The following is a 13,599-nucleotide window of genomic DNA, read 5'->3' as shown; positions in this document are numbered from 1 at the left end:
AGGAACAGCAATCTATTTACTTTCAACTCTGAGCATGAAGGAGTTAAGTTAACTGCCTGCCCTATCAAATAACAGGAGTTTGCTTCTCTCTGGAGTGGTGTTAAGATGGCTTTAGGCCACTCAATGAGTATGTACAGGACTGTTCCTTACACACCCCAACTCAAAGCCCATCTCTAAATTCTCTTGATCTTTCCTTGTGAGGCTGAGTAATTTGCACATGGAAGGTCACTTTCATTCCCTCTCAGATTAACATCTTCCTTAGCTTCCTCTGGACCAACAGGAAGTATCACTTATCACCCAACTGTCCTACTGATTTTCAGTTTGGGGAACTGCAACACCAAAAAGTCCCTTTGCACTGTGGAAAATATAAGTACCTCTAGTAACCTGTCATCTGGGGAGCATGATGGCATGAAGATGTCCAGTCAAAGAAAACCTGATACAGTCATTTGAAAAAATATGAAACTCGTCTTGCCTTTCAGCACATAGGTTTACTAATCCTCAAACTGAGGTATTTGAAGCACACTTCTGATTTCTGAAGACCTTCAGTTACTAGATCAATCCTAAAAGGCTGTTACTGCTTGGCAGAAGACCAAAAAATGCCCTAGGCTGTCTTGCTTCTTTTAGATACTACATCAATCAGGACTGGAACATATAAAACATCATACTACTCCTGCTTCCTTTGAATTCTGGGACCATCACTTTCAACATACAATATTCCCTTTTGAGCCAACATCAGCTTAAGAAAAAGATCCACCACCTTGCTGCTGGTGTTGGCAGTTCTTCTCCATCCCCTCCCAGAGTTTGGGAGTTCCCCACCAATTGTGCTGACAGCTTTTCTGGGGCTATGATACAAACACGACCACTTAAACTGAAAAATGACCCATATAAATAAAGCTTCAAAGGTTTTGGCATATATGAGGGAGCAATCTGTAGGGTGAAAAAGAATTATCCTGTACCAACCTACATTTATTTCAGAGTATTTAAGAACACCTTCACTTCAGACAACAGGATCTACTTTCAAAACCAGGTTGCTGTATAAGGTATACAGAGGTCATATGTGTGGTATTTTGAAGTTATGGCTATTGGTTTGGAAACAGGAAAGAAGCAGTGAGATTTCTTGTTCCCCACTGCCTGAGTGTTCCCAACGGTTTCTGTTTGGATTGTTCAACATCTCACATATGTTTCCAATCAGCACTGCTTTGTTTGCATTTATAAACAATGGTTTGATAACTATCACTTGCAGTCTATCCCTTTTCATCTAAAAACTTCATAACTAAAATTATTAACTTAAAAATACAGCTTGATCATGTGAAAAAACTGCCGATCAGTATTCAAGTCAAGCTATGGAGTAGTTATTCTTTGTGGGTCTCGAAGGACATGAAAGTGATGGTTTTATGCTACTGAGTGATTTGCTTTTCACAATACATTGACAAAACAACACAATTAGTCTTGCTTCAATAAGCACACACAATAAAATGAATTAAACAATACAACATGTCTCATACATTACAGCTTCACTTTTGTAAACACAAAAGCTGCTTCACTAAGGGTGTATCATTTCCCTGTCTGTTTTTAAATGATTGAGTTTGTATCTTTATAATTAATTTTAGCAACTCTGTTGTCTCTAGACAGAAAAGTTGGAATTAAATAACTGACCACACTTTAAGGTAGTATTTAAATATTCAAAATCCTGGCATTAGAAATGTTTGAGAATATAACAGTGTGGGACAAAGCATAAATAAATGGCTGGTTTATGAGAGTAAGCAGTCATTAAAAATCATGACTGATCATCCTTTTCTGACCATGGGGAGCAAAGGTCTTCAAAGGCTCCTGTTCACAGCATGCCCTTGAATTGCTTGGGTCTGTAACCTTTGAACTCCATCGCTTTACATACTTAGCTTATATCCTTTTATGATTGTTCATTACATTAAAGTAGCTGACTTTCTGCAGATAATCTGGACCCACACCTATGATGGCCAAGTAGGAGCTGTTTTCATTTTTTTTTTAGTGTGTTCTCAATGGATGTTTATTGTTAGCTATGCTACAGCTGTAGAGGACAACTGACAGACAAATGAAACTTCCCACTCTTTCACAGAAAATGAAATATTGATCACTTATCATAAGAAACAAAGAGCCTGGCATAAGTAGGGTTCCCATTATGAATACAAAATCAGTTACTTATCTCAGGTTACTCTAACAACAGATAAACACATCTTTTATGATGAATGTACTTCTGAATGTGCACGCTTTGTTACAGTTACGTTTTATCTGTATATGGATGAACACATACATACATAGATGTGAAGAATTTCAAATGAATTCTTCAAATCAATTCACTAAGTGTAGAGTGTATCAATGTATTACTAAACTGCTTCTTATACCTTCCTACATGGGAGAATAGTTTATACTTACACATTGTTCTCTGCTCTTTACATCCTATGATGATATCATGTAATATTGTATAACACAACAGACAACTGTGCAAATATCTTCTTTCAAACGACTGCAATCAAGCTAGATCCATAAACAAGATCTAAGAGAACGGAGTTGTAACATTGAGGAAGTACAATGCATAAAACTGGTTAAGTCTATTAAATGATAATGTTGCTTATTAACCAAATATGTTGTGATAGGTCAATGCTGAGGTTAAACAGAAAACATCAATTGAACCATTTCCCTAAATAAAGCTCCAGGGTGCAATATTCAAAGCACTTTATTCAATAAAAAATGCTTTTAAAATGGTACTTCGGTGATTGGGAAACATTGGCATCATTCGTCAACCTAACTGCAGGAAAGTTCAATAAGCTAAATAATGAACCATTTACATTATTTTCCTTAGGCTCCAGTGATTTGCAAACATTGCATCAATAGAACTCTTTAAAAAATTATGATAAAGACCTGCTAGTCTTTCAACTCTCAGGCTTTTTGCTGTCATGCTGCAATTTTTAAGCTGTTTAAATGGGGTTTTTTGTAGCTTCATCTTTTTATAGGACTCAATTTAGCATCAATTTCTCATTATTTTAAAGCATATTTGTTCAATACGATAGTTTTTCTAGTGTTTCAAGCATTATCTTTGAGAAACAAAAAGGAAATTTAATGCTGTCTCTTCTAAAATGTAAGTTTTTAATTTCACTGCCATATAGTTTGAATATATGAGTCCAGATGGTAAAAAATAAATTCATTATTAAAAGGATACCTGTGCTTTCTCTTCCTTGAAGCACTAACAGTTTTTGTGTTGTTGATTTCTCTTCTACTTCCCTTTCCACCCTGAGTCCTGTATCTGCTGTTTTAGCACTTTATCAACTTTCCTCTTTACAAGGTCAAATTCCCTACTGTCTTCTCAGGACACCACCTTCATAATTCTCAAGTCTTACAGCTGTTTCCTTTAGCAAATATGAGAAGAGAATTGTTCTTTATGGTAGTATTTTCAGGTTCCAAACAACTGAATGAATATACAAAAAGCCCGCAGGGAGAGAAGAGCAAATGGGAGAAAAAATTCAGTCTCTGTCAACTGCATGTCTCTTCACCTGATTTAATAGCAGCTTTGGCTGTTAAAGCAGAATGTTTACTTAATCTATAGCTGCCATCATATCTGCATAGGTTAGTACTTGTTCACGCTGTCTTTCACTATATTTAGCAATACCTCACAAGTTCACTACACTGACCTATTTAGGAAACATGAATATATGTGCATATGAAAAATTGTACACATGTGCATCATACAAGTCAAGTAAAACACAACTACACTAACAAACCATATTTACAGTGTATCTCTGGCATAAACAAACGCATTTCCTGCATGCTCAATTCATAACGCAGATCAACCCACAGTATATAACGCTACATATAGTACTATGCATTATTGATTTTAGCCAAAGAGCTAGGAGTCCATCCTGCCTAGAGTTTATTTTTAAAAAACTTTTTAATCACTGAGAAACAGCCACTTCTTTATATTCTACAGTCCTTTGACACTATGAACTGTGTTTATAACATCTGAAATTTACATGACTGCTAGTTTGGTACTATGTGAAGATGAACTTAATTTTATTTCTTACATTCCTAAAAATACTTGTTATAGACTTGTTCCTTTTAGCAACTACAGTTTGAATTGCTGAAGTTTTGTTAGTACTACAGATGGTGATTTATTAGACATGTAAACTGAATGTATAAATGTATACCAAGAATAATAGGCTATGCTGTGGCCAGATGAAGTTTGTGGAAGAAATACTACCTTGTATTAGATAGACTTGTATACTAGAAAAATACATAGGCTTTCAGATATACAATCCCTTCTTCACATCTTACAACAATCTTGCTTTGATATGACTAAGCTACTGTAGCTACACCAACAGCACATCCAAGCTTCAGACACTGTTCGAATTTATTTAAAACAGTTGTCCTTCAGTCTGCTCACTTTCGGAGGCAAACCTCTAAGTACTCTACTTCTGTATTTGACTATATCAAGTGCATACATGTTTTTATAAAGTGGGCAATAATTATTATTTATGCTTACTTTGCAGTATCTTGAAACTTGAGCTTTGCCTATCTTCCAGTATCTTTTCAGATTGAATTTTAGGCAATCAATTTAGGGCTCAAAACAGGATTATTTGGAACAGTAACTAAAATCCACTGAAAGCAGTGGGATTTGTTTGAAATTTGGATTTCAGTGGTAGTCAGATGCATGTTTTTATTGAAATGGGGATTGAAATTTGTGCTACACTTAATGCAATTTTGACTGAACTTGAAGATTATGAAGTTGCTAAGGGTTTGAAACTCAAAAGCTTTTCTACAGGAGTATTCAAGGTTTGGGTTATTTTTTTTTCTCCCTGTTAAGAATCTGTACATTCCACTAACTGGTAGTGTCTCTAGCTAATTTACCTGCTTGTCCATCACTCAAACTAGTTTCATATTTCCTTTTGCATGCATATGCTATAATTTATACATGGATTAATGTTTTGAGAATACATCTAGTGTCTTTAATTGCAATACTCAACACAGTATTGATCCCAAAGCACTGACTTCACAGACCTTTTAGTCAAATAATTGAAAACACTTCTGTATAACAAAGAAACACCAGATCTTTCCTACAGCTGTAGAGGAAATAAAACTGGATTACTGCTAATTTCAAAGAAACCCCAGCCCCAAAAACATTTCTTTCACAGGTCTGCCCTTTTTAACTTAGTTTATCCTGGGTTTTTTATGCATTAATTTTTTTAGCTTTGCATACTAACCTCATCAGGGCTGGAAGCCTGGTAAGCTCGATTTTCATCACTGAAGTCCTGATCCACCTCAGCATATTCTGTTTCTCCAGACACACCAGCCCGGGATTCATATACTGGGGTCACATTGTGGCACAGTGCAATGGCCTTCACTGCTTCATGTATCCTACTGCTGACACTCTTGCGGACTTTGGGTGCAGATGACTGAGGTTTCCTAGATGGTGTTGAACTCGTACTGTTTCCACTGTTCTGAGAGTGCACCTTTAAGATTCAATTAATAGCGAAGCAAAGTTCAATAACGGAAACGAAACATGAATACTAATATATATATATGCTTGTTCCCTTTAAAGGTTGATAAATGATAAGGAGAGTAATTATTAATTTATATAACCTACTGTTGACTTATTTAGTTTGTGATTCATAAAAATCCCTTATTTACTTTTCTGTAGGTTCGATACATAACTGCGGGTTCATCATACTGCATTTGTCATCAGAGATCTGTAGTAATAAAGCTTGCAGACAACTGAAAAATGTGAAACGAAAACAAGTATGCAACAAAAGGGATGAATAGGCTGACTGGATTCTGCAGAAAACTCTGCTTCCTCACTTCAGAATTTACCTTTTCAGTGATCTGTATCAGCAGTCTTTTTAACGTCCTTCACATTCTATGAGCTGTTTTTTAAACAGTATTTAAATCAGCAACCAATTCAATGAGTTGAGAAACACCAAACCAACATTGCAAGGGTGATGTTTTGTTGTAGTTGTTTAGCCTCTTTGTTACCTGTGTACATTCAGAGGTTGGAAACTCCAATGACACTAAATTGAAAAAAATCTTTTCTTCTAAATCTTCACCTAAATCTCTGTATTTTAAAGACCACCACATTGGTATGGCACAAAAGGACAAAAGTAAGTATCATTGCTAAGTATAAATATTAGGAGTCATTAGAATACAAATATTGCTAATTTATAAACTACAGTATTTCTGTATTATTTGTGAACTAATGCAGTTTTTATGGTTTTGCTGCAGGTTGAAATTTGTTTTTCCCTTACGTGAATGCAGTAATCTAATAAAATAATAATGCAAAATAATTGTTCTACCCAGATTTGAAGATCACATTAGTGTGCATAACCACTAAGATAGTACTATATGTTTATAGTTAGTTGAAATTAAGGTTGCTGGGTTTTGGTTTTTTAAGTCAGCACATTAAATATATCAGCAGTACTACCAAAGGCTCTTCTGTTATCCAGGATAACTCAGAAAACCTCTTCAGAAACCACGCTTTTTTCCTCCTTGCTGAACCGTGAACATTCTGCCCATCAAATTACAGTGTTGTCTAATAAAGGGTTTAACTTTCTGCTCATCTGGCACTGCTTTTCAGCTACTGCTTTAAACCTCTGCATCTGCATTCTGCTAACGCTGATGCCATTACAGCCACAAATAAATTAAGCTGATTTACTCCTTCTGAATTATGTTATGTTTATTGATGCTTGTATAATTTAATTTCACACAAATTCCATTAAAGATTATGCCCTCTATCACAAAATGCTTCCAGTGGGGAAATATAATCAGGTTATAATAGATTTGTGTGTTACATTAAGATGACAATAGTCTAGTAGGTCCACTGTAATAATAAAACAGAACACAAACAAGGGATAAAATCAATGTCACATAAGAACCACTGCCTAGCTAACTGGCAGCTTCTGTTATCAGAGATTAAATAAAAACCTCACCATACTTTTTCAGATTGAAACAACCGTTTAATAGTGGCTTGTTTTGTTACCAAGACTCCTTCATTTTTCTGTTGTAAAGCTTTGCTACCAACACACACATAATTAAAGCATTATTTAAACATCAAGTAGCGTTATATAAAGCTGCAAAAAAAGAAGGAAGTTCCAAGACAGTTCTTTTCATCATCTACTAAAAGCAAACATAGATTTGGGAAATCTTTTCCCACAATTGGGAAAAAAAAGAAAAAAAAAAAAAAAGCTTCCCTCACATTTCTTACTTCTTTTAGAAATTTTAGTACCAAACATGTTACAGTTACTAAAAAATTAATTTACCATGGATATCACTATTAAATTTTACAGCAAACTAGTAAAAGCTTTAAACTGGTAAGAATTCAAAGATTCAGGCGATTCTTTTCAGATAGCACATTTAACCACAAAATATGAAACAAGCGTTAATGAACACGCCTCCTCTAGAAGACTGGTGCTTAGTCATCTAACTCAGTCAGGCCTAGATGCGCCAGCTCAAGACAGTCAGTTAATATGATTTATTGCTACAGTTGTTACTGTGAATACTCAAACAACTCATAACAGAACTATGTTTGGGTGATTTTTATAGTCATTGTCAGGCAGCATTTACTTTCAGAAACACATTCTGATCCAAGTTTTGACTGCTGATCTTTAGGTAAAAGAGCTCCATATCTCATTTCCAAGGCATATTATTGAATCTTAGTTACTATTCTTGGCTGTATCTACTAAGAATTCAGCTTAAATAGACTTATCCAAAGAAAATTAATTCAAGAATTAGATTTGATGATCTGTTTAGATGGAAAATAATACAGAAATTGAAGCTGCAGACTTAAAACTTCTAACATATATTGCTTATTCACTTTCTCTCCTGCCTCTCTTCCAAAAGCTACATAATATTAACTGAGTCCAGTGTGGTGTCCAACAGCTACTTTTTAATTTTATTTAAGCAAATGAGAAGGGGGCTATAGTTCAAAACAGAGCACAACAGAAGGTTAAAATCAATTGTTGATCCTTCAATCCCTTCACAAGAGAAAATGAGGACACAGACAAGGAGGTCAGTCAACAAACTCAATTATGTCAGCCAGTCATGTTTGTGTATGCAAGTTAGTTATGGAAAAGAACTTTTATATAAAAAGGTTATTATCATACTGTACACAACATATGGCAATATTAGAGAGCATTTATTTCCTCTTTTTTTTTTCTTCTTCTTTATCATGTTTCAAAGAATAGAAATAGAAAATAAAGCAAAAAATTTTTCCTAATCTCAGAGTGGAACGAGGTACTCAGAAAAGCTTGCAGGAAGCACCCAAATAGTCTACATACATGGGAAATGAAAGTAATGCTTGCAGAATTCCATCTTCCTTGTTCATCCTACTACTGATCCACAGACCGATAGGGAACCACAATCCTCTTGTACACTTCCCAGACAGGAACACTTTGCTCTCCAGCAATACAGAGTTTTCCATTCCCCTCCCTTTACCCCCAGTTTTATGTATTTTGCAATCATCTTTATTATTAAAACAACAGCCCACTTTTAATATATGCCTTTATAAATTTTATTTTGACAACTATTTTGTTACCTTTTGGTTAGGCAAGTTCACGTGGCTTTTCAACACCTATTTTTGATGAGTATCTTCAAAGATATATTTACTGTTCATCTTGTTCTGGACAATTAGTTGTAATTTGTAGTCTCAGTAATGAATAGCTTACTCTTAAGACAATTTGGCAGGAGAAAGACTGCACTACACAGACAGGTTAACATAGATTTCTGCTAATGGTAATAAGAAAAGTAAACTCCTTTAAGTGGGTATTACAAGGAAGTTCAGAATCAGGAGAAAACTATGTACTATCTCACATTTTTCCCTTTCATCATATTTCTTAAGGGATACCTACAAATGAAAGAACTTTCATAGCATCTCAAATTCCTAGACATAATCAGTAACATGCTTCAATGATGTTAAAAAAAATCTCAATATTAAAGGTAAATTATTTATGAAATGAGATACCTGTGAATAAGAGTTTATAATATGACTCTGTATTTCATCCATTGTATCTGTTCCATAGGACACAGTACCTAGGTGCAGGCGCTTAAATATCATCTCATTCTGTGTAAGCGTTCCTGTAATGAAGAAGTTGTATATCACAAAGCAGCAAAAAATACCATGAGAAGGCCACGAACCCCCCGCCCCCAATCTTTCTTTCGGAATGGAGGAATGAATCACGAGTTAGCATCAGTTTAATTAAAGGAATGTTTGTGGAAAAGATCAGGGTTAGTCATACTGGAAGAAATTACTGGTTTCACCTTCAAGCTGATTCTGCCAACACAACTAAATATGCAAGTTTGAAAAAAGACAAAAACTTTTCATATGAGAGAAAATGCAGTATCTGGATGGAACTGACTCAAAAGCCAGTGCAAGAGTTTACACCATGTATCAGAAAATCTAAAGAAGAAAAAAACAAAAGCAAAAAACACCACCCCCCAAACAGCCAAACAAAAACCAACAACCCAAAAAACACCCCCCGAAAATTCATACAGAGATTCTGTACTTCGTGTATGAAGGCAGACATTCTGGCAAATGGGTACATTTAAAGCTGTCTACAGTAAGTCATTAAGAGCTAACATCACTTCGAAGTTCGACAGATTTAACCTCCAACCGGAATAAGCCAGAATGAACAAAATCAGTGGTTTCAGAGCTCACTTCACTTTGTAAGAAACTACAGGGTGTCAGTCACAGACTGACATTTTGTGGCCAACTCTGCCAAGTAGTCACATCCTTTGGTTTGGAAAAGCTCTAATTGAGGGCTTCAGCCTTCTGTGACGGGCACATGAGGCAAAAAAAGGTCACCACTGCCTAGCTTCCAGTGTTCAGTTCACAAAATATTATTCTGAAAATGGCCCTTCCTAAAACTTTTTTCTATAGTTACTGTGCCAAAGGGAAATTAATATAGTACAAAGGTATTCTTATATTTAACCACACAGTTTTGCATCATTACAGTACATAAATCTGATGATAAAAAATTACAGTGTTACCAAAAGTGACATTCTTGAAGCTTCCACAGTATTTTTACTATGGAAGATACGATAATTATAAATAAAAATTGCAGAATAAAATATTTCATATTAATTTTATTTATGTAGACTATTTTTATATCATGTCTTTGTCCCAGTATGCCAAGATATGCAATAGGCCACAGGAAGAGAAAATGCTAAAAGCATGACATATGCTATAATTACTGTCTGGAAAACTGAACTGTTTGGCCAGTAGCACCCAGTTTAAGCATCTAATATGGCTAGAATCACTGGTGATCTTCAAAGATTCAGAAGGGCTGTAAAAGTCTTATGTCTTTCCCAGTTATACTTAAGATGTTTACCACTCCAGCTCCCTACTAAAATCTGTATAATGACACTTCATCTCAACTGTCACACCATCAAACTGCACCATCAAACCATGTCTTCCTCTTACCAGCACTAGATGATTGCTCCAAATTCTCTTTCTACCATTAAAAAATGACACTTCACATTTGCTTTTTCTTATATGTTGAGGATTTTTTCTTTCTATACTAATATTTTTTAATTAAAAATATTTAAAATAAGGTTTTTGTGAAATGCATAAATTGTCCACAAAATATGCATAACATTATCAAATATCACATAAGAATTAGAATATTCCCAAGGTCGGAAAACAGCCAAGGAAGACAAAGTTCCTGATGTCTGGAATTAGCAAGTCTGAATTTTTTGGCTAATTTTATACAAGGCATAAGAAGATAATTCTGGTTTTATAGTAATTGTATAAAACTATGAGAAATTACTTCTGCCTTGAGAAGCTGTATTTTTATTGAGACCTTTTGTTAAATTTCTTGATTCAATTTTTTACTTTAGTAACAGACTAGAAAAATCCAATCTCCAGTTCGCACATGAGAAACATAAAAGTTTTCACTAACAAACATGAGATATTAAAATATCCATTTCCTAAAAAAACCAAACCAAACAACAAACAAACAAAAAAAACACAAACCAAATCAAAACTAAAACCCAACCACTTTGCTCAGTAATGTTTACTGCAAGAAATTTCCAAGTCAATCTGCATCACCTTCCTTTCCAGGCATGCTCATACTTTTTCACTGCCCTTAGCTTTGCCAAGCCTTTGAAGTAAAATAAACACTCCCTAGGAGTTGTGAAACTAAATGTTACTCAAAACTTGAGACAGCAGGCAACTGCCAAACCTGCTTCCCACTAGTTCTGTAATTGCTGCTTGGGAAAACTGAGCAGGAAACAAAATAAGCCCTATGATTATTATATGGAAAGATTATTTCTTCTGACACCATTAAATCAGTCCAATTCCAAATCATGCTTGGTGAGGGAAGGGTAGATAGGTGGAAAATCTATGTGTGTGACCCCAGCCTCTCTCAGCAAGCAGAGAAGAAGTTTCTGAGCAGAAAAGTACAGGGGTTTTCCTATCGTACAACAATCAAGAGCCAGGGAAGGAGGTTTAGGAAAAGTGGGTAAGGAAGAATTGACTTGTAAAGAAATGGAAATAAATATTCCAGCAATCCTGATTCAATACCTGCATCTTATACATTACTTATACGAGCCTTTTTATAGACTACAGTAATAAGAAACATCTATGGCATGTGAAAAAGAGGCTGCCAACACACTTGTACCTGTTACACAAAATTGTACTATAATAAATAATAATTAAAAACCCCCAAAGAAACAACAATTATAATTTGCTCATGCTTCTTAAGACTAGTGTAAGGCTTTCAAAAATAGTTACAATAAACCTGATGTGTTATTAGACAAATATGGCTAGCTACATTTATGAAAGTATTCCCAAAAGTTTCTGCAAGAAAACCCCACAATACACCTTTTTTTGGTCATCCACATGAAAGTTAAGTTTCACCACGTTTACAAATTAAGAATTTACACTTAAATTCTCTTAATGAATGAAACACCAAAATGGGACAAAAACACTCCCAACAACTTGTTCCAAATATTGTAAGGTGCCAATCAGTCACATTATAACTTTAGCAGCAGTTCTGTCTCAAATGTTACTTTTTGTTGGAGACGAATATACCTTGACAAAACAACACATCTTTTACTTTCTGTCCCAAAATGCAAGTCCTTCAAATATCTAGAGGTAGATTTCCGAATATAGCCCACTTTGGGAATGAAAAACAACTTAAAACTGAGCTCTCTTGACTGCTCATGGTACTAAGTACTGAAGAACAGTGAAAGAGCTTTCTATTTTTAATAATGCTTTTTCAAGACCTACTTATCAATTCCACGCTTTCAGGACATTGCTAATATGAAGAGTTATTAGATAAAAAAGGCTCATTTTAGGAAAGCTTCCAGAACTTATGCTAATCAATATATGACCTACTCCTATTATACATCGTCAAACTTTGCTTTGGAATGCAGGTACCACTCAAGGAAAATAACCTGACAGAAAGTTAGTATACAACTGCTGAAGAAAAATTTAGTATGTTCTTTAATGAAGCCAAGAGCCTTTTTTTTTTCCCTTCCTACCCTTCCCCCCCTACAATTGTATCATTAAACACAGAGTAAAGCAGGCAAAGAGGAAATTAATCTCTAAGGAAAAAGTCCTGAAGGCATCATTCCCTGGGTGGCAACAGATGTGATTCACAACAGAGCAGTAGAGGTTGTTTTATTTTGTTTTTGAGAAGCAGATGCAGATCTTTCTGATTCTATACTACTAGATGGTAATTTGGACCCATACCAACAATCTAAAAAGGCCAAAACAGAAAAGCAAGAAAATATGTACAGCAGCAGAATTAATAAGATCGTGAGAGATTGAGAGAGCGAGTAATTTTTCACAAAATATGACTACTTTGAGCTATTTGCTTAAACAGACAAAAAGTCAGCACAAATGTGAAAATTTCTATGGAAACTTTAAGGGAGATCATGTTCAATGATCTTAATAATTAGACTGTTGGCAAAAATCTGGAGATGAAAATTCTTGCTATGAATCCTGGAAAAAAATATAACCTGGTATAGGACGTAAAAAGAAAAAAACTCCTGCTGTACACACACATAGAATGTCTGCTCACTCAGTTGCTCCACTTACGAACAGGCCATAAACATAACCACCACAAAACCTCAAACCAAACAAACCCTATTACAACTCATTAAGAACTAAGGCAAAGATGAAGAGAGCTGATATATGTTCATTCTTTCCTGGGCTGAAGGTAACAAAGAGGTAACAGCTAACACAGTTATGAATAGCAGTAGCTATTTCCTCTGCACCTTCTGCCTACAAGAATGACAGCAATATATAAGAGCAATATCTGTACTCATTGGATACACCACGTAATTTCAGTCGACAGGAGTTCAACAGAAGCCATAAAGTAAAAATTAGTTTGACTGATCTACTTTGAGAGCATGTCTTAAAGCTTCCTGTAGGATCTCTCCATCAAGTCTTTCCATTGCTAGTGAGCTCTGCTCACCCTGCAACCTTAGTGGTACCAAAAATCACAGAAGTAGAGGAAGCGTAAGGGCAGTAACGTAAACATATATCCATCAAAGTGAAGTGAGGAGATGGTATTCCATCAGCATTTTTTTTAATGACTCTCTATGGTAACTCATATTGAACATATAAAGACTCAG

At 35.1% G+C, this 13,599-nt stretch overlaps 1 protein-coding gene across 1 annotated transcript in view; it reads right to left on the bottom strand.

Moving 5' to 3' along the window:
- Positions 1–13,599, bottom strand: part of LOC104408086 (probable phospholipid-transporting ATPase IIB) — a gene marked incomplete at its 5' end in the record, with an annotated part of 81,887 nt that overhangs the window by 21,939 nt on the left and 46,349 nt on the right. The window contains 2 exons of the mRNA XM_010017567.1: positions 5,232–5,480; positions 8,981–9,093. Coding sequence (XP_010015869.1) covers positions 5,232–5,480; positions 8,981–9,093 — 362 coding nt within the window. The remainder of the gene's footprint in view (positions 1–5,231; positions 5,481–8,980; positions 9,094–13,599) is intronic.

This window comes from Nestor notabilis, unplaced genomic scaffold, assembly GCF_000696875.1.
Source record: "Nestor notabilis isolate BGI_N333 unplaced genomic scaffold, ASM69687v1 scaffold2827, whole genome shotgun sequence".
Lineage (NCBI taxonomy): Eukaryota > Metazoa > Chordata > Aves > Psittaciformes > Psittacidae > Nestor > Nestor notabilis.
Note: the sequence above shows the minus strand (reverse complement) of the source record. Positions and strands in the feature narration are given on the sequence as shown.